The sequence below is a fragment of the Podarcis cretensis genome, assembly GCF_951804945.1.
Source record: "Podarcis cretensis genome assembly, chromosome: 2".
Taxonomy (NCBI): domain Eukaryota; kingdom Metazoa; phylum Chordata; class Lepidosauria; order Squamata; family Lacertidae; genus Podarcis; species Podarcis cretensis.
The window spans coordinates 107,207,066-107,234,843 of NC_137171.1; the positions used below are offsets into that span (position 1 = coordinate 107,207,066).

A 27,778-nucleotide genomic window follows, 5' to 3' on the forward strand; every position below is an offset into this window, starting at 1 on the left:
CCATGTGCTGCTCTGGTTCGCCAGAAGCGGCTTAGCCATGCTGGCCACATGACCCGGAAGCTGTATGCTGGCTCCCTCGGCCAATAAAGCGAGATGAGCGCCGCAACCCCAGAGTCGGCCACGACTGGACCTAATGGTCAGGGGTCCCTTTACCTTTACTTTAAGATGGGTGGATAAGGATTGTGAGTCGTCTCTTGTCCATGTCAAGAGATGTAAATACCCAAATTAGGGCCCTTTAGTCAAGATCCTTCTTGGCATTCAAAGGTTCTTGGCCAACTGAGTTGTCGTCCCCTTTGGTCTTAGTTCCTCTCCCTCCACAGTGAGCTGAGTTCTTGCTCTCCGCCATCTCCCATCCAGGGTCCTGGAATCGACTGAGCCGCGCCATCCGCATGAGGGACAAGAGGGCTGACTTCGTGGCTGGACGCTTGGGTGGCCGCGTGGTAGCAGCAGGCGGCCTTGGTAAGTGTGGCAGATGGGCCACTTCTGTGCTCTTGAGGTGTGCGGAAGATGGAGATGCACAAGAATTTGTCCCAAGCTGGGGATATGTTGGATTGCATGTGAGATCAAGCCCCTGGGCTTGAGGGCTTGTCGGATGGAATGCAACTCCTTAAAACAAGTAGACCTACACCATCTCTTTCAAGTGTGTCATCTTCCCTTACCTGCCGAGAGACGTGGATCTGATTTGTGAAGTTGCTCCTTTCTGCCTCGTTGTTCAGCTCGCTCTCTCTGCATTCCTGTTCTGGATTAGCCTGCAACAGTCCCTTATTCTATGCACTATGAGAAGATAAGAACAGCCTGATGGAGCAGGCCAGTGTCCTATCTAATACAACTTCCTGTTCTCACAGTGACCAATCCAAGCGTTTTGGAATCAGTCACTCAGAAGCAGGACTTGAGTGCAAGGCTTATAATTCCCATCAAATAGCATTCAGAGGTTTACTGCTTCCACCAACCAGGAAAGCTATAGAAATGGCTTCCCCTGCATCTGGAAACCAGGGTATTGACTCTGTTTCTGAACATCAAGGCTAATGCAGTTCTCGTACAACTACATCAGTGTGCACAGCGTTTTCAGGTATTCCCTCCCCTGCAAGCTACCATTTTGGCAGCAGTTGGCCCAACCCATTTCACATACCATGGTCAGCCGTAAGCCACAGCTCACCGGGAACAAACAGCGCACAAGTGATAGAGCGCACCGCATGAGCGCTGGTTCACATGTCACACTAAGCCAAGGCTTGTGGTTGGTTGCTCTTTGTTCCAGGCTGGGCAGGGCAAAATGGGAACAATGTGAGCAGTTCAGTTTGGCTTACTGTGATGTGCGAACTAGCCCATTACATGAACAGGAATTGAGTTGTCCCTAAACACAGGATAACTGCCTTTTGGTAGATAGAATCAAAGTGAGGGAGAAGGTGGCAGTTTTCCATTTTTGCAATTTGTGTCAGGAACACATATCTAGAACCAAACACCTTTGGAAGGATGTGTTGAGGGGCCATGTTGCTACCTAACATGAATGATTGAGACAGGCATTACAGCAGGAGAAAATACAGAGGGTTGAGCCTTCCCTTCCTTCTGCACTGAATCTTGTAGGTCTTTCCTCTGCATTGTTGCAGTTTGCTCATCCTCCACCTCTTGCACAAACTATCAGGGCAGCCACTGATTCACTCATCTTCTTAGATACAGGTAAGTTTTGCATGCCATTTTCTCAGTGGAAATACATGCTGCACGATGCCTTAGGGTCCGTTTCAAGGATGGGAAATATTGCCTTCCAGATGTTGTTGGACTACAAATCCCATCATCCCTTGACAATGGGCCATGCTGGCTGGGGCCAATGAAGTTGGACACCATTGGGAGGGCCAAAGATTCCCCATCTCTGGGCTAAATGCTTTGCTACATGTCACTGAGACTGAGCATGGGGAGAGAGTGCCTTTAGCGACCTCTGTTTTCTGCAGAAACCTCTTTCTATCAACTTTCTTGCCTTTCTTAAACACTACCCTAGATGTCCTCACAAAACACAATAATAAAGAAGGCATAAAAGTTAAACTGCAAAACTCCAACAAGGTTGTCTTTGAAATGAATGAGAGTTAGAGGGAGCAATTACCTGAAAATGTGTCATCTGAATGCTTTCAGCATTGGGTCTCTGGCTTTCATTCACACCCTCTCGGTGTAGCTGGCAGTCCTGGGATGCTGGCAAAGAGGCCTGCTGTGAGAAAGCATGCCAGGATCCACTTGCACTGTTTCGGGCGTCAGTTTGAGTTCCAAATCCCTGCCTTTCATAAAAATCCCCTAGGCCTGTAAACGAAACCTTTCGTTCCTGCTGCAGCAGGATGTGCCATTGTTGTTCATGGGAGATGTTTGCCTTGGAGCTTGGCTCAGCCATAGTGTACTCTTGTACTAGTGAAATCATTAGAGATGCCAGATTTTTTATTTTTTGCAATTGCTGACACCAACTACCGCTTGGCTCATGGATCCGCCTCTCCCCCCACCCCCTTTGCAGGGAACCAGTCAAGTGCTCTTGGATCCGTGGAAGGATTTAACTTGGCGAGGAAGAAATGGGAGCCCTTGCCGCCCATGCCCACCGGCCGCTGCTCCTGTTCCAGCTTGGAGGCTGCCAACCTGCTCTTTGTGATCGGAGGGGTGGCCCAGGGTCCCAGCAGCGCCGTGGAGGCCCTGTGCCTTCAGGAAGGCGTCTGAGCGATGCTTGCCGGTAGAGAGATTTCTTCTGCCAATACAAGCCGAGAGGACTAAAGTGCCTGACGACGACGGTGACGGGACGTGCGTACAAGGGAGCAGGGAGGAGAGCATGTGCTCCGTTGCTGGCGCGGCGCCCTGCAGCAGTGACCTTTCCCTTTGCTGTTCTCCAAGTAGCTCATTTCATCTTTGCAAAGCATAGAGACTCAGAGACTGGGGCAGCCCTGCACTGTCAGCAGGGCACAGGCGAAGCGCCTTAGCAGCGCACCCAGCAAGCCGAAGCAAGATCTACTACTTTCTCAGTGCCACAGCAGGCGCAGAAGGTCTCCTGCTTCCCAGCCATGGCTTCTTCATTGCGCGTAGCCTTCCGACTCCAAAGGAACATGGAGAGAATATGGGCTGCGCCGTGCTCAGGTTGAAGCGGCGGAGCGATGGCCAACCGGAACGCTCCATTCAGCACCCTCCCCTTTCATTGTCTGTCCCGCTGTTGAACTTTAGATTGTAAGCTCTCTGGGGCACAGGCCTCCCCTCCCCTTTCCTTCCTCTTTGCTTATGCTACTCCGTAAACTCGCCATGTATAACGGATATCGGTAGTGCTATATTGACAGCTCACATTCTACTGCACCGCTATTAAGGCTGCCGGTAAAAGGGCGAGCGATGACACGCAAAGTTGAGCCTGGGAGATGAACGCAGCAGTAAAGCCACCATACAGCCCAAGACACAGCTCCACCTGCATTCTTGCCATGCTCATTGGGCTGTGTGGGTCTGGCCCTTAACTCCGAAGGACAGCAAGGTTTCCTCAGCAGGCTCTGGGGAGGAGCGGTGGAAGGTGCAGGCACTAAGCGGAGCAGGCACTCCAGTGTTTCTGCTTTTGAGTTGCCATTGCTATCCTTGCGCTGATGTCTTTTACGCTGCACAGCTGAGCTGACTCCAGGAAGGCTGGGTGCAGCCACGACACCCTCTTGTGTGTTCCTAACTTGGTCTGTGTCTCATGTAGCACATAAGGTGCCCTCTAGCCCAGTGCCTAGGAGGTGGTGTAGCACCTCATGCCAATAAAACCAGTGGATTTTTTTTTCTCTCTCTCCTGGTTTTCTGTCTCCTAAAAATGGGTCTTGTTCCGAGATGTGCTCCATGTGCCTAAGCTGCTGTCTGCACTTAACTCTTAGCTGCTGTTGTTGCTGGTGGCAAGCAGTCATTGTAAGATCAATTGCTAGCAGGTAGTCAAGCACCGGACATAGGTGAGAGGGAGAAAGAGTGCCGAAAGGCAGATTTAAAGCTCACATTGGACAAAGTTGTTAAGGCTCAACAGCAGCTTTACTTCTCCCCAGTCCTCACAATCTGTCAGATGCAGCTCAGCACTCAAACGCAGAGTGGAGCAGGAAATTTAATTCTTTATTCAAGAAAACGGCAAACAATGCAGAGAAGCCTCAAGGCAGGGCCAGCTTCCATAGCAGAGTTGCCAGGACTGACAGTTCCTGTTTCCCACTTCCCCCTAAGATCCCCTCCTCTTCCGGAGGTTGCCCATGTTGGCGTACACTAAGGCAAGAGCAAGCTCATTGTTCAGCCACATGCATATTCTTGGAGAAGGGGGGGGGGAGAGAGAGTCGAATTAGCAAGCTCCTGAGAAGCTTCATGTGCTGAGTCTGAACTGCTTTCTGCCCTTGGCTCTTCCCTCTCGCTCATGCCTGTTGCTTTTTAAAAAAAGCAGCCAACCATTCCTTCATTTTCTGACCTGTCCTCAGTGTCCCACCACCATTCCCGGTGCCCTGATCCTTCCTCCTCTGAGGCTTCCCTAGGGGGTTCGCCAGCTGGTGCCTCCTGCCGCTTCTCGACATCCAGCCAGTCTCCTCCTCTAACCGGACATTGTCCAAGCAGCCTCAAACTGTAGCAGCCCACCTGCAATTTCTGTTCAGCCCTGTGCATTGCCCTGTATGACCTTGGAGACAAGCAGGAAGGGGAGTTTGTCACACTCCTGGGATTCTCCTGCAGCCTCTTGCCCTCCCTGCCTCTGCTTCAGCCTCTGAGTCTAAGCTGCTCCCTGTCACAGGCTCTCCTTGCTCACTAAAGCCTGTTACTTCTTCAGCATCCAACCATTCTCCCCGCCCGCCCACACCTTCTGCCTCTGATCTCTCTTCATTGTCCCCCCACCAATCCCGGGCTCTGAGCCTTCCTCCTCCGGGGCTTCCCTGTTTGGTGCCTATTCGTCCCTACAAAACAACCCTTTGTGCTTAGTCTTGAAAACAAAACAGTAGAATTAAACAAGCATACCTCCGCACAACTCTTCTGACCGGCAAAACAACTTCGTGGCCAAAATCAAGAGTTTTGTGGCAAAAGGTTACCTGGCAGAGGGGGAATAAAGGGCATGCAAAACCCATAGCATCCGCTTGTGTCACAGTCCAGCAAGATTTTATTTTATTTTTTCCCATATTTCACCTTGTACAAAGGAGCGTTTAACTGTTCTTGCAGATAACGTAGAAACTCCCACGTGTGATCAGCAATTGTGCCAGTGCAAACAGTCTGAGACAGTCCACCGAGTTGGCCTGTGGGTGCCAGGGCGCACATAAATGGGTCCTGGAGCAAAGGCTTCTGGGGTCTTGCTGGTATCTGTTGCGGTGGGCTCACACGAGCCTGGAACGGTGGCGGGCTCACTGGAGACAGGGGCAGTGGGCTCACTGGAGACAGGCTTGGTGGGCTCAGCATCTTTCACCACCTCACGCTTGAATGTCCTGGGGATGGGTTCATACAAAGAGTAGCTCCGATAAGTGTGCTGGTAGGTGGTGCTGGGTGTGCGTTGCAGGGGCTGCCCTTGGCTTTGGGAGTGATGAACTAACACCTGGGGGACCTTTTCTCTGGAGTGGAAGTCATACTGGTAGCTTGAGATGAGGGGTCTCTCACGTCTTAACTCCTCCTTCAAGGGAACCCAGTCAATTAAGTTCTTGGTGTTGGGAAGGCTTCCCTCTATTCTCCTCCTTCCTAAGCCCTGCCGGGAAACAATGACCAGACTGTTCACACCTGCACTGTGAAAGGAGCCACCTAGCACACCATTTTAAATGCAGAACAAGAAGAAGCCAGGAGGTTACCAAGGGTGGAAGACAGGTGCAATATTCTGAGAGCAGGGAAGGGCACTGGAGGAAACCCTTGCCACATTTAATCAAAACTAGTGACGGGTGAACTAGTGATGGTGGGATGCGGGTGGCACTGTGGGTAAAACCTCAGCGCCTAGGGCTTGCCGATCGCATGGTCGGCGGTTCGAATCCCCGCGGCAGGGTGAGCACCCATCTTTCGGTCCCAGCCACAGCCCACCTAGCAGTTCGAAAGCACCCCTAAGTGCAAGTAGATAAATAGGTACCGCTTTCTAGCGGGAAGGTAAACGGCGTTTCTGTGTGCTGCGCTGGTGCCGGCTCGCCAGAGCAGCTTTGTCACGCTGGCCACGTGACCCGGAAGTGTCTCCGGACAGCGCTGGCCCCCGGCCTCTTAAGTGAGATGGGCGCACAACCCTAGAGTCGGACACGACTGGCCCGTACGGGCAGGGGTACCTTAGTGACGGGTGAACTACCTTGGAATTGAGGGACAAAATTTGCAACTGATCAAGTGCTTGACGTCTCTCACAAAAGTTTTGTAGAAGGGTTCACAACTCTGCGATTGCTTTTTAAAAAATCAATCTGTCTTCACACTAAGCGGAAACTCCTGCCCTCAGTACTTGATCCTGCATATAATAACCCACAAGTTAGCCAGTATGCCACAAATTGCAATTATTTGGCATATTTCTCCTGATAAACACATTCCGTGCAGGGTTTTTCTTTTACTAATATACACATTTTTGCAACCAGTTTATCCTAACGCATTTTGTATGCTATTCTCACGAATATATGCAATTCCCCCCTACACATTACTTGACTGGAGAACTGCGCTCCAAAATTCAGAGGTGCAAATTTCAAAGGATGGCTGTGCTTTGGTTCTCATATTGTTTCAGAAAGCGTGGTTTCGCTAGATTAACCTTTGAGTTCAAGCTTAGTCGACTTTCCCTCCCAGCGCCATGGAGGAATCTTACGGAGCACACCTGCCTTACAGAGCACAAAGGATGGTAATAATAATAATGATAATAATAAATTTTATTTATACCCCGCCCTCCCCAGCCAAGACCGGGCTCAGGGCGGCTAACAACCAACAATAAAAACAAGTTGATTAAAATAGAATTTAAAGAAACAAGATTAAAATACAACATTAAAACATTAGGATGCGGCCTCTTCACAGGAGGAGAAAGGAAAAAGAAAGAGGGGGAGGGAATCAAACTGATTCTAAGCCAAAGGCCAGGTGGAACAACTCTGTCTTACAGGCCCTGCGGAAAGAAATCAGATCCTGCAGGGCCCTGGTCTCATGAGACAGAGCGTTCCACCAGGCCGGAGCCAGTGCTGAGAAGGCCCTGGCTCTGGTTGAGGCTAATCTAACTTACTTAGGGCCCGGGACCACTAGGGTGTTGCTATTTATGGACCTTAAAGTCCTCCGTGGGGCATACCGGGAGAGGCAGTCCCGTAGGTACAAGGGTCCTAGGCCGCGAAGGGCTTTAAAGGTCAAAACCAGCACCTTAAATCTGACCCTGTACTCCACCGGGAGCCAGTGCAGCTGGAAAAGCACTGGGTGAATATGCTCCCATGGCAGAGACCCCGTGAAGAGCATTGCTGCAGCATTCTGCACCCACTGGAGTTTCTGGGACAGCTTCAAGGGCAGCCCCACGTAGAGCAAATTACTGTAGTCAAGCTTGGAGGTGACTGTCGCATGGATCACTGTGGCCAGGTCGGGGCGGGAAAGGTAAGGGACCTGATGTGGTATGGAGCACTCCAGTTTGCCCAGCTCTGTCCTGTCCCTGCGGCACCTGACCCTGAATGCTCAAGTGTATCAGGTACCCACTAGACGTGTAAGGCAAAGCCTCAGGCTACTTCGTGCAGCCAAGAGCACTTAAGTAGTGCTTTTGCAGAGGCATCCGGTTGGTGTCATCAGTTCCTGAGGGAGCCCTGGAGCCTGCCAAGGGAGAGCTAATCACATTAGGAATGAAACCGGTGTCTCTAATCAAGCACTCCTCTGATTAACTTCTCTACCGCCTCTATTGCTGCATAAGAGGAAAAGGACAAAAAAACCTTCCCCGCCCCCACGCTCCCGCACCCCCGAAACCAATCACACTCACGTTCTCAAAATATGTAGCTGATCCTGGGAAGGCGTGCCTGTTGTCGTGCTTAGAGAATATGTGCTTTGAAGGGGTTTCCTGGAAAAGAGCACAAGCAAGATTAGCCCACGGCTCCCTGCCAAACGCCACACCCTGCAGTTGTACCAGTGGGGTAAAGATGGGATCTGCTTTCAAACACCAGGTGAGGGCAAATTTGGCCCAAAGGAGAGGGATTCGTACTGGGAAGCTATGGATTTCGGGTGCTGTAGTCCAAGACGATTGGGGACTCAAGGCTGAGAAAAGCTGCTGTAGTCGGTAGGGTAGGATTAGCCCAGTTTTAGAGCCACAGTGTTCTGGTTTACTTTGTATTCTGTTTTCACCCTCTACCTGCTTCCCCCCTACCTTTTATTTCTAGTAAAGTTTGACAACTGGGCCATAAAACTCTGCAATTGCAAGCCTCGGGATTCTGGAATCCAGGCTACTGTTTAGATCTGAGTTGTAAGAGACCAACCCATTTTCTTCTGAGATCTGGGAAAGACTTGCGAAATGTGGGCTGCCTTTCCACACTCAGTAACATATAAGGGAACTACTTGTGAAACACAGGGTGAGTTGATCTCAGAGTTCCTGGGCTTTGGGAAGTTAGGGAGGGGAACTACCAGGGTAATGAGCAAGCTGCTTTGATACTGGGGTGTGCGAAGGCAGCTAGCCTTGCTTTCCCCAGCAAGTTTGAGTATAGGTTGAGCCAATGAGTGCAGCTGTACTGGCTTGAAGCCTTAAGAAAAACAACAAAATTTTGGTGTGCCCCAGGTGCACCTTGGCTGCAAGAAGGAAGTGGGAGGATAATGGCAGCAACTACCTTAGATTAAGACTCAATTGGCAACCCTGCAGAGCTGTTGAGTTGCAGTTGGGCAAGCGAGTGTGAAAGGCTCTCCTGAACATCCTCGCTTCGCCATAACCTGGTCCTGGGATAATATAGGGCCTTATAGGTGGCAGACTCGCAGCTGGTGAAAATCCTACAAACAACGCACAGTGGTACCTCGGGTTACAGATGCTTCAGGTTACATACGCTTCAGGTTACAGACTCTGCTAACCCAGAAATACTACCTGGGGTTAAGAACTTTGCTTCAGGATGAGAACAGAAATTGTGCTCCGGCGGCGCGGCGGCAGCGGGAGGCCCCATTAGCTAAAGTGGTACCTCAGGTTAAGAACAGTTTCAGGTTAAGAACAGACCTCCAGAATGAATTAAGTTCTTAACCCAAGGTATCACTGTATTATATACTGGCAGTAGTTTGCCCCACAAGCAGCCTAGTCACTGGACTTAACCATTCAGGGATCCTTTACCTGCAGTAGCTGCAGCCTCTGGACCAACCTCAAGGGTAGCCCCACATTGCAGTAATCCAACCATGATGTTACTAATGCATGGACAAGTGTGGTCAAGCTATCCCTATCCAGTACATACCATACTGGGCAGACTGGGGAAGACTTGGAATGAAATCCCCACTCAGTCACAATTCATGAAGCTTGCTGAACTACCTTTAGCCAGTCACGCTTTCTTACCATTTTTTACCTCACAGAATTGTTGTGAGGAGAAAATTGGGTAAATCCCTGCACAAAAGAAAATCCCTGAAATCCTTTATGGAAGGGTTTGATACAAAGGCGGTAAAACAGAATAAATATTGGAGGTGTGGTTTTTTTATTATTATTGTACAGAGTACTTTCCAGTATGCATTCAGGTAAATGTTTTGGCCAAGGAAACTGGAAATTGGGCTTCAGTCTATCCTACGTTGAAGCCTCTAGGATTATTTCTATAAGGCCAAGCCCCTTGGATCTAAAAAGGGTCAATCGATTGTTCCACAACTTCCACCCTAAAAAGGTAAAGGTACCCCTGCCCGTACGGGCCAGTCTTGACAGACTCTGGGGTTGTGCGCCCATCTCACTTAAGAGGCCGGGGGCCAGCGCTGTCCGGAGACACTTCCGGGTCACGTGGCCAGCGTGACATCGCTGCTCTGGCCAGAGCCAGAGCCAGAGCCAGAGCCAGAGCCGCACACGGAAACGCCGTTTACCTTCCCGCTGGTAAGCGGTCCCTATTTATCTACTTGCACCCAGAGGTGCTTTCGAACTGCTAGGTTGGCAGGCGCTGGGACCAAGCAGCGGGAGCGCACCCCGCCGCAGGGATTCGAACCGCCGACCTTTCGATCGGCAAGCCCTAGGCGCTGAGGCTTTAACCCACAGCGCCACCTGCGTCCCACACTTCCACCCTAGTAGCAGCTAATGGCTATGCCTTTTTTTGCTTGGTGTGCTGCATTTGGTATGTATATTTCAGCTGCTCAGGACTGGTAGAGAATGAAGAATAAAAGCGTCAGTTGCGTCAGTTGCCTGTTCCACAGCTTCCATCAAGAAACAAGAAATGACTCATAGATACATAACTTATCCAAATACTCACAACTGTCAGTGATAACCAGTGAGTCTCTACACAGCCTTTTTGTTTTCACTCTCATAAGTCCACCCATGTTGATATACAAAAAAAACAGTAATTAGTGAGTTTGATTCCCCCCTTTTCCCTTAATTAGTGATTTCACTGTATTTCTTTTCAAAATAAAATGTAATGCAAAACAAAAGAAAATACATCGTTCTATTCCTAGGCATACGAGGCCTAGTCTTAGGCTCGCGGTCCTTGCAGAAGGTCCAACCTCTACTCAAGTGGGGAGTGAATTATCACTGGCGATCCTCTCTCTGGTGGCAGGAAGCAGGGAACCTGTAACTGGGGCATCTCGAGATGGGAGTACCAGACACTTTGGTCTTTGTGGGAAGCAGAGCTGAACAGGCCACCCAAGGGCCTCTCAGGCTGGCACAGCAATAGAATAAACAAAATCGCTCCCTTTTTCCACCCCGGCTGACCGAAGGCAGGGCTTCAGGTGCTGTGGTGTGTTTATCACTCTGTACCTGCTCTGTGTCTCATGAGGAGTGCTCTTGCTCACCCACATTATCAGAGTGTACACCTGCGGGGCCTTATCCTGCAAAGCGCTGGGCTAAGACCCTTTCCTCTCTTGAATCCAGAGCTCCCCAGCATATGACAAAATTGGAGATGCTCTTGTGTTCTCTGTGCAGATGTCAGCTTCAAGGGATGCTTTGTTAGCAGACGAATTTCATCAGGAGGAATCATTCTGAGGGAGTCAATTGTGCCATTCACTGATGTCTGAAAAGCTCTTGCAAGCTGGCAGCTGGAGATCAGTTCTGCATCCTCCAGGAGCTTATTCTGTTGCCTTAGCTGGCATCCCTGCGCATCCCTAGGAGCCAACAGGGCGGTCAAGCCAAGGAGCTGAAGATGCACAGGTTGTATTTATACTATTGAAGTAGCCAAACACATATTTTGCTACAGGTCTCTGATTGTTATAAGCCGACATTTATAGGCTGCCTAAAAGTGTTTGTGAGGTGCTGGCTCTTTTAGAGCAACTTCTCCCTCACAACTAATCTCAGTCAGTCCGGCTAGAGGGAATTTCTCCAGTTTACAAGCTGAAGCCGGAATTGCTCTCCTGCGTTTTGTAATGCACTGCCTATACCTCACTGATTTTCCATGTCTATCCAAATCATGCTGAAAGCTAGTGTATAAGGTACTAGCTAGCCCCTCACTGTGAAGTACAGTGTGTATAGGTGCCTGTACGTTATACAGGCTGCAAATTTTAGTTTCTTTTTGGAGGAAGGGTCTCTCTCCTAGTGCACGCCTTGGAGTGGAGGCTGCGCCATGTGCCTCTTCAGAAGCAAATGTCTTCTCATGAATGGCAGCAATAAATAACCCTCTTGTGAGGTACCTGGTAGGGCTGGGCGGGATCTGGTTTTTCAACATCGCAATATATCACCAGCTAAACATCGTGATACACCAATATATCACAATGTCTGAAATAAGGATTGAGCTATGTACAGGCATTGGCCGGCTTCACGGTTCCCCCCCGCCATTGTGATTTTTTGCACAGCACACACACACGTAATGATCTGCAATGTATTGCCGGGTCAAAAATTATGAAACCAATATCATGATATGAACTTAAAACTGGTTTGGGACAATATATTGCCCAGCTTTAATACACATCATGATTCGCAATATATTGTCAGGTAAAAACCTATGGAACTGATATCATGATATGGACTTCAAACCGGTTTTGGGCGATATCACTAATCCTAGTACCTGGGTGTCTTGTATATTGCTGCCTAGAAAGCAGAGACAAGGCGCAGATGGCAAACCTAGCAGGTGAACTCACACCCATACTAACCACACTCCAAGGGCTATTACACTCGTTGGCCCTATCATATTTTGGGCCAGCATGGCCTGTTCTGCACCACTGAAGATGCAACATCTGGTATGTGCTCCTGTTAATCTCCCCCAGTGATTACTGTTAAGTTGTGGGTGAACATATCAGACAACACAGCGATTCTTCAAACAGCTCTTGTTTATTCACAGGCCAGAACAGAACTGAACTGAAGGGTTCAGCCAGCCTGCTTATATAGAGCTCCACTACAACGCAACAGTAACCACTTTCTGTAACTATCCAATCACTGAACATCACTTTCAATCCCTTATTTTCATATGTGGACCTGAGTGAAAACTATCTACAGTATCCCCCTGCTGGCCCAGGGTGAGAACTTCAGTACATAACAATTGCAGTCTGCAATAATATTTTCTCTGGCCTTCAGATAGCTCACCTTTGCCAGCTCAATCTACCCAGGACCGCTGCTAAAATGAATCCCTGTTTTCGTCGCTCTGACATTGTGATGCCCTTGCCTGCATCCCCCCAATACTATCTTTCTGTTCTCCCCTGGATCCACAAACAACTTCTCATCCTTTCCTGTGAAACTCTCCCTGGCCTTGCCCCCTTCTCCTCCCTGGGCTCATGGGGTTGTGTGGATTCTCATTGGGAACAAGGCAGAGGAAAAAGGTTTAAGGCCCCCTCCACACACAGTATAGTCCTGATCCGGCTTGCGGGGATGGGCTGTACCAGCGATTTATTTATTTTTTTTAAAGATCAAGGGCACCAGGGCAACCCTTTGATAAATATCACATCTAGTTTGGTCCTCGTATAGAAGTTGTTTCTAAACCTGCTACCTTTTTATTTGGAGGAGATGGAGCCTGGGATTATCTGCATGCAAGGCATGTACCTGTGAATTATGACCCTTTGCTTCTATATTCTCTAAAGCCACCCTGTAATTTCAAGGTTGGGTAGGAGAGGCGTTTTGCCAAGTCTTCATTGTTGCTGAGGCTTTATAAATAAAGTTGACCCTCTCGATCAGCATGGGCTTTGAAACCCAGAGAGAGAGAGAGAGACTCCACCTCTGGTTTCTTACAGCTTTTGAAAACAATATTTTCCGTACCAGTGAAACTGCTAGCAAACACTTTGCCACAACATAATTAACATGTAGTACGGGGTAACTAGAGACCAAATAAAGTGCTTTGGAGGGTTATATCCAGCCCACAAGCTGTCAGGGATTTTGTAACTGTAATAACATATTGCCGGTGAGGGATTTTCAACAGGTACAGTTTGTAATCCCAAAATGCTGCAGGGGTCAGAAAACAAGTGCCTGCTCAAACAGGCAGAACTATTAAGCGAACGCAAGCCTCTGCCTTTGCATCCGATCACCCTGATCAGATCTCCCACAGATAAAATACTGAGCTATATCATTTCTCCCCTCCATGAAATAAGCTGAGGACGAGCGCTTGGGCTTGGGAATCAGCAGTGGGAGTTCTCCCTTGCAAACCGAAAGGATCAGAGAAAGAGATTATCCAAGCAGCACAGATGCCGAGTCACATGAGCTAAGCCCCTTGTCACAACACGATGCTCCGTTTCCTGCCTCTGCAGTGCTGCGAGGTGACAGGGCTCCAGGCACAGCGGCACAGAGGACGAGAAGCAGCCGTGGCTTTACCTGTTGTCAAAACCGCTGTGGGTTCCCGGAAGAGAATTAAGAGGCAGCTGTCTTCATTGCTTAATGGGGACAGATGCCAAGTCTCCTACTGTCAGTGCCAGGATGTGGGGGCAGGAGGAGCCTAATCCACAACATGCCGCTCAAGATATTGCAAAGCAATTAAATAGAGCTTAGCTGCTACCCGAAATCCCAGCAGATAGATTTAATAAAGAGGAGGGCTAGCACTTCCATACCACAATAACAAAGGACAACCTGGCAAGAAAGAAACTACCGACAATGGATCCCTCTCATGAGCAGGTGACAAGAGGGTTCTTCCAGACTGTAGCTGTTCTCAGGTGGGATTCAATCACATACCTGCAAATTCAGGTTCCACAATTATAGCTGACTGGGAGGTTTTGCGCTACAAACCTGTTTCCCCAAAATATTGGACTGGAAATGGACTGGAAGGTTGCTTGAGCCAATGCCATCTTAACCTCCTCGCAAGCATATTAGGATGAGTACACAGTGGGTGGCGCTGTGGGTTAAACCACAGAGCCTAGGGTTTGCTGATCAGAAGGTCGGTGCTTCGAATCCCCATGATGGGGTGAGCTCCTGTTGTTTGGTCCCAGCTCCTGCCAACCTAGCAGTTCGAAAGCACATCAAAGTAGATAAATAGGTACCACTCCGGCAGGAAGGGAAACGGCGTTTCCGTGCACTGCTCTGGTTCTCCAGCAGCAGCTTAGTCATGCTGGCCACATGACCTGGAAGATGAGCGCCACAAACCCAAAGTCGTCCGCGACTGGACCTAGTGGTCAGGGGTTCCTTTGCCTTTACCTTTACTCAGTCAACAGAGAATAGAGAAGCATTTCCACTAATGTAACCTTGGGCGCATGGAATTTGCTTTACCTTTCATTTTTGTTTCATTTGAGAAATTTATATCCAACTATAATAGCGCTCAAGGCAGCTATTAAAAACAGCAAGAAGATAATTAACAAACAATTAGCTGCATTTTAGTTATTAAAGCTTTAAGCAGCATCTAGTATAAGTCCTAACAGTGCAAAAATATTCACAACCTCCTAAAACTGGTCGTAACAGAAGCAGAAAAACATAACCACATCTTCCTAAATAGATTTTTCCGATCAGAAAAGCATTTTACTTTACAGCATGACATATTATGCTTTACAGGAAGACATATTCTTGCAACACTATGCAGAAAAGTCAAGCACTAGGGATTCAGGTGCCTGCCTGCTGCTCTAGCTCAAATTAATTCCACATCGGCAAAGGGTCAAATGGCATAAAATCAGCAGTTTGGGACAAGCAATTTTATGCAGGTTGAATTAGGATTTTAATCCCAGGCTTCACAAATGCAAGTGAAAGAGTCAGCTACAGCCATCACCACTACCACCAACCTTCGTGATGGGATCCATCAGTTGCCATCCCATATCTATCACAGTATGTCTCTTGAGTACTCTGGATACGACCTAGGGCCACGCTGCAAAAGCTCCTTTCTAAACTGGGTGGTAAAATGGCAAATGCAATCCAGTGTAAACGAGTGTAAAAGTGAAGCATGTTTGTATACCGTATACGCTCATGAGTTGACTGATCAGAAATGAGACCTTGGGGTTGTGGTGCAGGAAGATGTTGACCCAGTGCGTAGAGGAAAAGGCACATTCCATGGCAGCGATCACTAGGAAGGGAACTCATAGAATCGTAGAGTTGGAAGTGTAAATAAAAATTTAAGGTCTTATATATATAATGAATGTTCATAAATGTGCCAGCCAAGCACGTACATAGATATGTGGACCACATGTCTGGAGCAGCACAGGAAGACCGTCCTGAAACCATTTTGATTCCCAAACTGACCAAATGTTTTCTCTGCAAGGGGGAGGGGGGGAGGGAACCTTCCCATTGTCTCAGGAATTGGGTAATCACCATCTCAAAGGAATGGCCAGACTACCAGGAAAGGCAATCCGATAAGGCATTATCAGATAACCTGACAGACAGGAAAAACAACAACATTCAAATTTCTGCTGCAGACCGCCTTTTTTCTGGGTCCTCCTCCGTCCTCCTGTGCGTGAGGGGAGCACCCTGTTGCAACAGCTTTAATAAAGATCAGGCTTACTAGCTGCTTTGCTTCTCAATATTCTCTGGTTGGTCTGTTATTTTCTCCTACCGATAGGGAACCCACTTAAGCACTCTATAAGGGCTCTTGGATACCCCATAAGGGAAGAAGGGCAGATTTTGTTTACAACAGAAGGGACCCTGGGGGTCATTTAGTCCAACCCCCTGCAATGCACGGATCCTGCTCACAGCCATCCCTGGGTGGGCTTGAACCACCAACTTCCTGGTCAATAGCCAGATGGGCTGTTGAGAAAATAAAACTGCCAATATTGTAATGCTGCTACATGGCGTGACCGCATTTGGAATGCTGTGTACAGTTGGAAAATAAATAGGTTTTTATTTATTATTATTTTTAAAGGGGTAGCCACAGGTTGAAGGTGGGTCTCAGGTATGAAAAGGCTGTGGTCAAAGAGTTAAACACCTGAACTTGAGATGAGAACTTTCTCTCCCAGATCTTAACCACGGCAATGCACTGAGGCCTACTTCCAGTACATTTCACGCCTTCCTCTGTGCAAAATGAGATTAGTCACAGCACGCCCCTACGACTCTTTCATTCCATTTGTCCCTATTAACAACCAGATAGGAGGTCTGGTAAGGATGAAGGCTTTCATTTGCCTTCTTCCCAGTGGGAGCCTGTCGAAGGAGCTGACCCGTCACTCACCTTCATTCTCTTCAGGAAGAGTTCAGGAGGTTGCGGCTGGGCTGCTTTGCGATACTCCTGGGTGAAGTCGGTCCTGCATCTGCTTCTGTAGTTGCCATAGAAACCGTTGGCGTGCTGGAGCAAGAGAGGCAACAAGGAGCCCCTAATTAGCAATTGAGCAACATAATCCAGTCGCCTCTCCAAACTCGCTGGCGAGCTTGATAGGGGCCAGTGGAAAGTCACACTTTGCCTCTGACAACTACGAAAGGATTTCTTACGGGTTTGTCATTATTCTTATTACCGACAAGAAAAGAGGCTCTTCAGGCGAGGGCAAGAAGCAGACAGGCGAGTCTCCGATGATGCAGGCCAGCTTCCCACGGGGGATCTCTTGGTCACGTTACGCCAGCCAAGGACTTGTCAAGAGAGCTTCGTTTGCGAGGGCTGAGAGTCATGTTTCGACAGTCTTGATCGCCACGGACCAGACATAAGGGGAGCTTCAGTCTGAGCTGATCTGCGCCAGCCTATGTGGCTGGTAGAGAATGCCCAGCTGCGCCCCGATTCCAGGCTGCCCTCTTGCCCTCACCAAAACAGCATTCTGCCTGAAAAGGTATTTTTGGTTGTGTGCAACACCATCCAGCCATCAACGTGGGACTGGAAAGCCATAATCTACACCAGCCTTTACAGCAAAAGAGTTATCTGGGACACTGAGTATACAGTGGTACCTTGGTTCTCAAACTTAATCCATTCCGGAAGTCCGTTCCAAAACCAAAGCGTTCCAAAATCAAGGCACGCTTTTCCATGAAAAGTAATGCAAAATGGATTCATCCGTTCCAGACTTTTGAAAACAACCCCTGAAACACCAACTTAACATGAATTTTACCATCTGACGAGACCGTTGAGCCATCAAATGAAAGCAATAAACAATGTACTGCAGTCACACAGTCAATCAGTCAGTAGCTGAACTGGGTTCCACATAGTCACAAGAACAAAACAAAAAAGCCGCAAAAACAAAAACGCAAAATAAATAGCAAAGACCTCAGCGTAACACTCAAAACGGAAGCGTGGCACTCAAAACGGAGCACGTTTGGCTTCCGAAAAGAGTTCGCAAACTGGAACGCTTACTTCTGGGTTTGCAGTGTTTGGGTTCCAAGTTGCTTGAGTACGAAGGCGTTTGAGAACCAAGGTACCACTGTACTCTGCATTAAAAACCAATCAATCAAAACACTGCACTAAAGTAACCATTCTGTGCCAAGAAGCTGGAATCTATAACCATTGTTGTCTGTTGTCCAGCATAGTCACTATAGCAGATATTGGAGGAGTTAGGACTAGCCGCCACTGCTGCTACCTATGTACCCGCCAACATTTTACCATCAAAACGAGGGATATAACACTCCCATTTTATTTTATTTTATTATTTTATTTATACTTTCCAGGTTTATACATTTCATTAATTTTACAATATTTTAACATTTCAAAGATTGACTTCCTTCCCCCTCTTTCTGCGATTCCTTAAATTTATTTTTTAATATCTTCTGCAGATCCAAATTCATTTGATTTGCTCATTTAATTATCTACTTTAAATATATACTCTTATGAAACTGCAAGTTATTACAATAATCCTGCCAATGTTTTTATCTGTTTGCCATTTTTCTGTAAATATTCAATGAACCATTTCCATTCTTTATTTTAAAAAAACAGTTTGTTATCTTGATTTCTTATTCTTCTGGTAAGTTTCGCCATTTGTGCATATTCCATAAGTTTTTGTATCCATTCTTCCTTTGCTGGGACTTCTGCTTCTTTCCATTTTTTGGACGAGTAGCATTCTTGCCGCTGTAGTAGCATACAGAAATAAATTTCTATACAATTTAGATAGTTCTGTCCCTATAATGCCCAAAAGAAAAGCTTCTGGTTGTTGTTTTTTACAAAAGTTATTTTAAACAACCTTTTCAATTCATTATATATCATTACTACAAGACCACCACATATGATAAAAAACCTTATTTCTCTTTACATTTCCAACACTTGTTTGATATAGATTTGTACATTTTTGCCAGTTTACTCGGTGTTAGATACCAACGATACATCATTTTCATATAATTTTCTCTTAAACCATAACATACTGTAAATTTTATACCCACGTTCCACAATCGTTCCCATGCTGCCATGTCTATATTATGACCGATATCTATTGCCCAGAGTATCACTGAGGATTTTACTTGCTTATTCTTTGTCTCCCATTCCAATAATAGTTTATACAGTGGTACCTTGGGTTACATATGCTTCAGGTTACATATGCTTCAGGTTACAGACTCCACTAACCCAGAAATAGTACCTCGGGCTAAGAACTTTGCTTCAGGATGAGAATAGAAATTGTGCTCCAGTGGCCCAGCGGCAGCAGGAGGCCCCATTAGCTTAAGTGGTGCTTCAGGTTAAGAAGTTTCAGGTTAAGAACGGACCTCCGGAACGAATTAAGTACTTAACCTGAGGTACCACTGTACATTTTAGACTGTTGCAGAATTTGTCCTAATCCATAACAACAGGCACTGGGTTCTTCGAGGAAGGTCTGGTTTATTAAGCTGCAGCTGGCATCAGCGAGATCATTCTCAAAGGCTGAGCCCCGATTGCTATTTGGGGCTCACTTTTATAGTGTGTCACAAACAACTTCCAGACACGGGTACAAGAGCATGTGCAGAGCGAGATTACATCATTTTGCAAACAAGCCACACAAGAGTCCTTTCCTAAGCAGTTCCTCTTTCTGGGAGTCTGTCTCAACAATTTCTATTTTTGGGAGACATTACAATAGCAGGCAAAAACAGAACTTTTATAGCCTCTTCCCCGCTCCCCTCCAGTCCTGTCTGCAACTGCCAGTCTGTGCTGGTTTTTTGCCCATATTCAGCTGACCTATGCAAGTTTAAAAACAGACACCAGACTGTTAAGTTGTGGGTGAACATATCAGACGACACAGCAATTCTTCAAACAGCTCTTGTTTATTCACAGGCCAGAACAGAACAGAACAGAACAGAAGGGTTCAGCCAGCCTGCTTATATAGAGCTCCACTACAACGCAACAGTAACCACTTTCTGTAACTATCCAATCACTGAACATCACTTTCAATCCCCTATTTGCATATGTGGACCTGAGTGAAAACTATCTACAGTATCCCCCTCCTGGCCCAGGGTGAGAACTTCAGTACATAACACAGACAGTTAGCTCATCTCCTTGTGACTGACTTTCAGTTTACACAGCATTTTGTGGCAAACTCGAAAGTGGGGGTTCTGGGGGGGACGGTTCTGGAGACATTTTCTGCTCATAGGGTACCTTTTGTGTGTTGGACTGCTGAGGCAAGTAGATTCTATTTTCTAACTGCCGAGCTGATTTCTGCACTATTCGCTCAGGCAGACATTTTCTGATCACCATCGGGGCAGGGGCTGCTGAGGGCAAATGGATTCTATCTCATCATTCCTCAAGACAACACTTTTTTTACATTACATCCCAACAGGTCTCTCTCCAGTTGTGACATTTGTTCCCCAAACCCTCGTATCCTATCTTTCTTAAAATATCATTCAAATGATATTTTAATCATGTAGTTCATTTCCCTGATAATTCCTTAAATTCTTTAAATTTATACTCTCCTCCCTCTTGTTTTAATAAGCTTTTATAAGTTGTCCACCCTTCTATCCTATTATTTTTCTTTACCGCTGTAGCTTCCAGCGCTGACAGTCATAATGGTGTTCTTACCAGAACACTCCCATTTTCAAACCAAGGATCACTTAATGAGTATTACATATAATTAAAGTCTTTTCATTGCCCATGCACTATATTAATTTGCTCTGCACTATATTAATTTACTCTGCATTAGCCTGCCCCGCAATGATTTAAAAGTCAAGAGGGCAATGATTCTTCTGGTTAAAGAGACGTCTGCAAAATATAATTGTCCTACAAATTTGTTTACCAACTGTTCAAAATACAGTGGTACCTCGGGTTACAGACGCTTCAGGTTACAGACTCCACTAACGCAGAAATAGTACCTCAGGGTAAGAACTTTACCTCAGGATGAGAACAGAAATCGTGCGGTGGTGGCGCAGCGGGAGGCCCCATTAGCTAAAGTGGTGCTTCAGGTTAAGAACAGTTTCAGGTTAAGAACGGACCTCCGGAATGAATTAAGTATGTAACCAAAGGTACGAGTGTACTGTAAATCTCAGCATGTACAGGATGTGAAATGCATGTCTATGTCCCTTGGACGTAAGTTGCATCTGCCCATTTAAAACTTTTAACTTGCCCATGGAGGGAGCTGAACCCCATATTTAAATCCCATATTTAAATTCAAACAAGGCCATCCCCAAATAAAAAATAAGGGTGGTGGTTTAGCAGAGAGAGGGATCAGGAAAAGGTGCTTTCCCTGATAAAGAGAGACAATCAGAATATCTGTAGGTATGTTGAAGGGTGAAGAGGTAAGAGCATACTGAGGCTTCTAGTGGTATGTTTAGGTAACTGTTGTCTCCAGACATCTGGACCTCACAAGGTCTCTCCCTGTTTAGAGATAATGTATGTTACTTCACTAGGGACATGGGTGGCGCTGTGGTCTAAACCACTGAGCCTCTTGGGCTTGCCAATCGGAAGGTTGGTGGTTCGAATCCCTGCGACGGGGTGAGCTCCCATTGCTCTGTCCCAGCTCCTGCCAACCTAGCAGTTTGAAAGCACACCAGTGCAAGTAGATATATATGTACCGCTCTGGCGGGAAGGTAAATGGCATTTCCATGCGCTCTGGTTTCCGTCACGGTGTCCCGTTGTGCCAGAAGCGATTTAGCCCTGCTGGCCACATGACCCGGAAAGCTGTCTGTGGACAAACGCTGGCTCCCTCGGCCTGAAAGCAAGATGAGCGCCGCAACCCCATAATCGCCTTTGACTGGACTTAACCATCCAGGGGTCCTTTACCTTAATTTACCTAAATTACTTCACTAACTTCCAACTGTGGTGAGCCAGCTGCATTTGAGGGCCTTTGAGGAAAACATAATTAATCTGCTACTTGATGTAAAGTACAAGTTTAGCAAAGTTTCAGGATATAAAATGGGGACTCTGGACATCTGCCCCACCCAAAGTCCTACTATGACAGCACCACTGGAAGCTTCAGTCCACGACAGTCAGAAATAATGTTTAGCCCCACTCTTGAGTTTTCATCAGGCATTCCCTGCACGTATCCAAACCTGTCTTTGTGACCCTGTAAACTGACAATATTTTTTTAAGAGTCTCAATATTTTGTGTTGTAGCCTGAGATTGTACATAGAGCTAACTGCCCTGGTTACGGCAAAAGGTAGAGGAGCTGTTCTAAGTTTGTTTGTGTTGTGTTGCAACAGCAGTAGACAAATAAAGACCACTTTTCTGTGCACATTGTCAGGCCTCTGCAGTATTTTTGAGGTCACAGTTTCTCACCGCTATAAAATAAAAGTACATCTTTTATCCACCTTGGTTGGTAGGCTTTTGATGCCTATATCTCAGCAATGTGTCTCATGCGATAGATTACTAGCTGTGCTACCCACAGACAGTGCTGCTATGGGAAAAACTGTAGGAAAGGTATATATTACCTTGCAGAATGAAAGAAAGAAAACAGGGGGGAGAAAACATTTTGAAGGTTTTGTTTAAAGAGACAAGCAAGGCAGGGTTGCCCTCTATCCGTGCTTTTGTTTGCATTATCTGTTGAACCTCTAGCAGAAATTATTAGATCTAACCAGATGATAACAGGTGTTAAAGCTGCCTAGGAAGATTTTGAAATTAGCTTGTACGCAGGTGATGTGGTCTTATATGTTAAAGGTCTGGAAAATATAATTAGTCTGCTACTTGATGTAAAGGACAAGTTTAGCAAAGTTTCAGGATATAAAATAAACTGCACTAAATCTGAGTGGCTGGGTAAGATTCTCCAGTTAAATATCATAAGACCTAAATAATGTATTTGAATACAATCATGAAAAGCTGGTGTTTAAAGTCAAAGGTATACTAAAAACTGGTTGCTGTTGAAAACATATTGTTTAGGGGAATTAACATTTCTAAAATTTTACCCAAAAATTTATATTTGTTTTTCAATTTTCCAATTAGAGTACTTCCCTAAATTATAGATACTTGACAAAATATATTTATGGAGATGATTATTATTATTATTATTATTATTCAGCAAAAGAAAAGATTCAGGGTAGCCTTAAAGACTTTACTAGGAGAAATAAAAACAGAGGGTTAGCTGTTCCATCATTTACAAAATATTATGAAGCAGTTACGATATTTTTCGCTCCATAAGACACACCTGACCATAAGACGCACCTAGTTTTTAGAGGAGGAAAGGGGGAAAGCCCTGTTTTTTGGACGATCAGCTCACAGTTGTGCAGCTTCTTTTGCAAAGGAGAAAAGCCTAATTTTTTTTGGGGGGGGGGATCAGCTCAAAGTTGTGCAGCTTCTTTTGCAAAAGGGAAAAGCCCCCTTTTTTTGAGGATCAGCTCAAAGTTGTGCAGCTTCTTTTGCAAAGGGGGAAAGCCTTATTTTTGGGGGGATCAGCTAACAGTTGTACAGCTTCTTTTGCAGAGGGGAAAAAACCCTGTTTTTTGAGGATCAGCTTGAAGGGAGAGGGAAGGGTTACTCTTAATATTATCTGCACATAGTGAGTTTCTGCACCAAGCTTACTTCTGCAATTGTGGTTAAGCAGCAAGCAGAGCCCACAGTTGCTTGCTAAATTTGACCAGGCAGGCTAGAGGCCGTTTCCTGCCTTGTGCTTCCTGCTTCAGTAACGCAGGAGAAGAAAGACACGTATAAGAAAGACACGTATAGGGGAAAGGGGAGGGGGTGCTTAGCTAGCCATATATCCTTATGCCATAAAAGGGAATAAGTTGCAAACTTGTCAGCTGATTGGGCTGCTTGGGAGGAGGCAAATGTGTGTTTTTAGGTATAAGAATGCTTGCTGGACACAGAAATTTTGCAGTCAGGCTTTTGAAGTGATTCTCCTGACTGTCTCTGCGCAGATTTCAATAAACTCTTTTTCTCCAAAGAAGATTTTGCTTCCTGGTGAGGCATCTAATCATAAGCCTGCATTTTTATCAAACTTATATTTTGATCAGGGCCTGTATCTTAAAATGAGCTTAAAGATTTTCAAATGTTCATGCCAGGCAGAAGAGCAGCTGCCTAAAAACCTTGGCAAAATGTTTTTCCTCCTAGACAAGGGGGCCCCCTGATTTATAGCAGAAAACAATTCTCAAAGTCGTAAAAAGGGAATTACAGGCTGACAGCCAAGGTTACACTGACCCTACATATTACAGAAGATAAAAAAGAGATAAACATAATTAAGAGTGGGTAAATAGTAAAATAAAACCATGTGCCTCCCATTAAACTTGAGCCATATTTTCCTAAGGTTCAAAGGTCAAGAGCAGTGAAAAAGGCAACTGGCTTGGCTGGAGAAGATAGGTTTTCTTTCTTTCTATTTTTGAGGCTGGAAACTGTTCCTTACTTTGAAAAGGTTTATTCTTCTAAAAAGCTATCTATGTTATGTATTAAAAATATATTGGCTTAAATGTAATTATGCAAAGGAATTAGAAGCTAAGGAATGTTAAATCCTTATGCTAGATTCTTATTTCATATAGTTGGAAGAGATCACAGGGGCCATCAGCCACCAGCCTAGCCCCCCCCCCCTGCCAAGCAGGAAACATCATTAGAGCACTGGTTGTCAGGCCTTTGTTTAAAAGACCTTCAAGAGAAGGAGATCTTTCAATGATGATCCTTGACATCTGTTTAAGATAAAAATTTAAGATTAACCATCTGTTTTGGAGGGCAATAGGGCGAGGTGAGCTGGTAATTAAGGTTCCTTGTTGAGACACATGTAAGATATATTACTACTTATTTGTCATTTATAGATAGAAGAATATATAGCTTTTTGTTTCCCATAAAAGGACAGAAGGAAATGGGTGTATCTTTTGTGATTGGTTCTAGCAAACAACCAATAGGAATTTCAACCAGGCTGATTGGACAGAGGCAGCCACAGGAGGAGCAAGGGGGCTGGATTAAGGAAATATAAGTGCTGGCCATAACGGCAGGAGGCCAGGCCAGAGCTTGGTAACCATATACCACTGTGCCTCATATTTATTTGTCTGACAAATAAATTATTATTTTAATTTCTCTATTGCTGCGTTGAATATTTCATTCCAGCTAAGCGTTAACCACAAGCAGGGTGCTACACTTACTTTGCAAAGGGGGGGGGGGGAATCCTGTTTTTATAGGGCTCAACTCACAGTTCTGCAGCTTCCTTAGTTTCTACCAGATAAGCTAATCAGCCAGTCACATGTCTCTGGGGAAACAAACAGCCTCCTTCTGCAGAACATTCAACAATGGAGGCCTGGGCAAGGGGGCTGGGCCGGAAAGGGAGCCAGGGACTGACCACACATTCGCTCCATAAGACGCACAGACATTTCGCCTTACTCTTTAGGAGGAAAAAAGTGTGTCTTATGGAGCGAAAAATACGGTATGTTAACTCGCTTAAGAATGTGATGCCACTCAGACAGATCACTATTCTTTTTTTTAATTATTCCCTATAATCGGAAGAATGCCTGATTGCATGTTTGGCTAAACAAAGTATGAATTGTAGCCTGCATGGTTAAACGGACTAGTATGATCTGACTGAGAGGGGAAAGACAAGATTATGATCCTTTTGTTGACAATGTTATCATTTTTATTGTATATTGGGGGAATAAGGTACAGGAAAATATAAATCCACATGCATTGCTGGGAGTGCTTTGAGACTATATATCAAATTAAATTTATTGAACCTTAATGAGATTAATGCATCAAGGGCGATTTACTACCCAGGCTTACCCCTCTTTTCTCTCTCTCGCTGTTTTATTTTTAACCATTTCCATTATTATTATTATACTAATGTTGTACATTGTTTAAAATGTCAAGTACTTTAGATCACTGATGTAAAACGCTTAAATGTTAAAGAAAGAATTGGGGGAGGAAACATTTGGAAGGTTTTCATACATTAGAATGCTGCTAAACGAAAAGGGAGGGGACGCAGGTGGCGCTGTGGGTTAAAGCCTCAGCGCCTAGGGCTTGCCGATCGAAAGGTCGGCGGTTCGAATCCCTGCGGCGGGGTGCGCTCCCGCTGCTCGGTCCCAGCACCTGCCAACCTAGCAGTTCGAAAGCACCTCCGGGTGCAAGTAGATAAATAGGGACCGCTTACCAGCGGGAAGGTAAACGGCGTTTCCGTGTGCGGCTCTGGCTCTGGCTCTGGCTCTGGCCAGAGCAGCGATGTCACGCTGGCCACGTGACCCGGAAGTGTCTCCGGACAGCGCTGGCCCCTGGCCTCTTAAGTGAGATGGGCGCACAACCCCAGAGTCTGTCAAGACTGGCCCGTACGGGCAGGGGTACCTTTACCTTTACCTTTAAACGAAAAGGGAGAATGTTTGTTCATCTTATCTATCAAGAAAAGGGCAATGAAATGTGGGTTTAAGTAGGTGAGTTTAAATCAGCATTAGAAAAAAATACACTGGCAGCAGATGGCTATGCCTCTCGTTTGGTGTGTGCATTTGGTATGTGTATTTCTGCTGCTCAGGACTGGTAGAGAGTGAAGAATAGGAGATCAGATGCAAAAGGAAGAGTAAGAAGTGAGGATGCAAGAGGTAAAGATTGGAGTTGTGGGTGAATTTTTAACTGCTTGACACTCATACATAAAGACTCTCTAGGAGGCCAAAGACTGTCTCCAAAAGCTGATGGAGAGTAGAGCATACTCCTCACAGTAGTTTACCCCTCACTGAGTTACAATTTCCATCAACCCTTAACACAAACTACAATGCCCAGAATTCTTTGGGGGGGGGGGAATGTGCTTTGATTGTGATTTAAAGGTGTAGTGCGTACACAGCCTAAGTTCCCAGCAAGGGAAAAGCTGCCATTGCTGCTAAAATAATGGAAAAACCCATGCGGGATTTTGCAGCTCAAAAGACAACACTCAAGATTACAGGATGTATCTAACCGAGGAGCGAAATTTCCATTTTTATATTTGGCGTAGCAACAATATGCCTAAGGCCACTCCTGTTTCCTGCCTGGGATGCTATGGTTGCCAGGCAACCATAGGCCTTGCTCCCTAACCCTTTTCTTGTGGCAAAAGTAGTGGACCAGTGGGGAGCAAGTAAGGAGAAGGGAGTTGGAGTCATCCAGAGTACCTCACTGCTTCCTGCTGGCCCTATTCAGAAACAACTGGCAGGATCTGAGCCAAGCATTTCTGTCCTATTATAGAGTCTAAACATACCATGCACCCATCCTGCTGTACAGAATTTCCCATTATTAGAGTGTCATTTCTGAGGAAATGGGGACATTGAGTAGAAACCATCCCTCCCATACAGATCGGAATTGATTTTTTGCAGGGTTAACCTGACCTCAGCCAACCCCCTTAATTTCATCCCATAGACTTCTTTATGGTTCAACCCCTTATTTAATAAGCTTCAATTCATGTGCAGGGCTTAATTTGCACCAAGGCTTGCCAAGGCTCAGGCTTGGAACATGTGAAGTAAGGACAAAAATGAGGGAAGACTTGAGCCAGGACAGTGTGCATTTATCTTTTCACCAAGGCTCAGTACACACTATACCGGAGCTTTCCAAACTTTCCATGGCGGTGACACACTTTTTAGACATGCATCATTTCGCAGCACAGTAATTCAGTTTTACTAGCAAGCTGGAGGTTAAACTAACCCCTTATAAGAGCATTTGTGCGACACACCTACACACTGCAGCCGACACACATAATGTGTCATAAGACACAGTTTGGAAAGCTTTGCATCGACTATACCTCCAAAGCCCATTATCTCCCTCAATTAATTCTGAGCACTGTGATTTGTTAAAAGTTGCTGAGAATTTTACCACAGTGCCCAAGATTCTTTACAGGAAAGAATGAGCATCAGATATGCTTCAGAGGTAGAGTGTGTATATAGCCCAAGTGAATACAAAGCATCCCAGATGCCACAGATTAGAGGGGAATACTTCCAGATTAGAGGGTAGCATTTCTAAACATACCTAGTCATCTTTTTCTAGAATATAAAGTGTTTGTGAAGCCTTGCAAACAGCCACAGACAGCATTTATCACAAACATTGAACTCACCCATGTCCCTACGATCGGGCTAGGCATCCCCTCAGGATCTGAGGGGAGCCACGTAAAAGTGGCCTGTCCCCTCAGTTATTTGAGCTGCCACCTGAAGCTAGCTGGTACCTGGGCATAGGGCTTGCCACCCATGTTTACATGGTTGCCAAGCAACTATTATATG

At 46.1% G+C, this 27,778-nt stretch overlaps 3 protein-coding genes across 10 annotated transcripts in view; 2 read left to right on the plus strand and 1 right to left on the minus strand.

Moving 5' to 3' along the window:
* KLHDC8B (kelch domain containing 8B) overlaps positions 1-3,760 on the plus strand; it is a 39,001-nt gene extending 35,241 nt beyond the window's left edge. For all 8 annotated transcript variants that reach the window (XM_079963882.1, XM_079963880.1, XM_079963886.1 and 5 more), the window contains exons 6-7: positions 358-459; positions 2,489-3,760. In XM_079963882.1, coding sequence (XP_079820008.1) covers positions 358-459; positions 2,489-2,685 — 299 coding nt within the window. In that variant the 3' untranslated portion in view covers positions 2,686-3,760. The remainder of the gene's footprint in view (positions 1-357; positions 460-2,488) is intronic.
* Positions 3,761-5,061: 1,301 nt separating this feature from the next.
* On the minus strand, positions 5,062-27,767 carry CIMIP7 (ciliary microtubule inner protein 7). Its single transcript, XM_079964085.1, has 4 exons — positions 27,616-27,767; positions 16,518-16,631; positions 7,865-7,942; positions 5,062-5,662 (listed from the first exon to the last, which is right to left on the minus strand). Exons 1-4 carry the CDS (start codon positions 27,640-27,642, stop codon positions 5,174-5,176), a joined length of 708 nt encoding a protein of 235 aa, XP_079820211.1. The 5' UTR covers positions 27,643-27,767; the 3' UTR covers positions 5,062-5,173.
* Positions 26,424-27,778, plus strand: part of IHO1 (interactor of HORMAD1 1) — a 52,243-nt gene continuing 50,888 nt past the window's right edge. Inside the window, exon 1 of the mRNA XM_079963265.1 lies at positions 26,424-26,484. Coding sequence (XP_079819391.1) covers positions 26,427-26,484 — 58 coding nt within the window. The 5' untranslated portion in view covers positions 26,424-26,426. The remainder of the gene's footprint in view (positions 26,485-27,778) is intronic.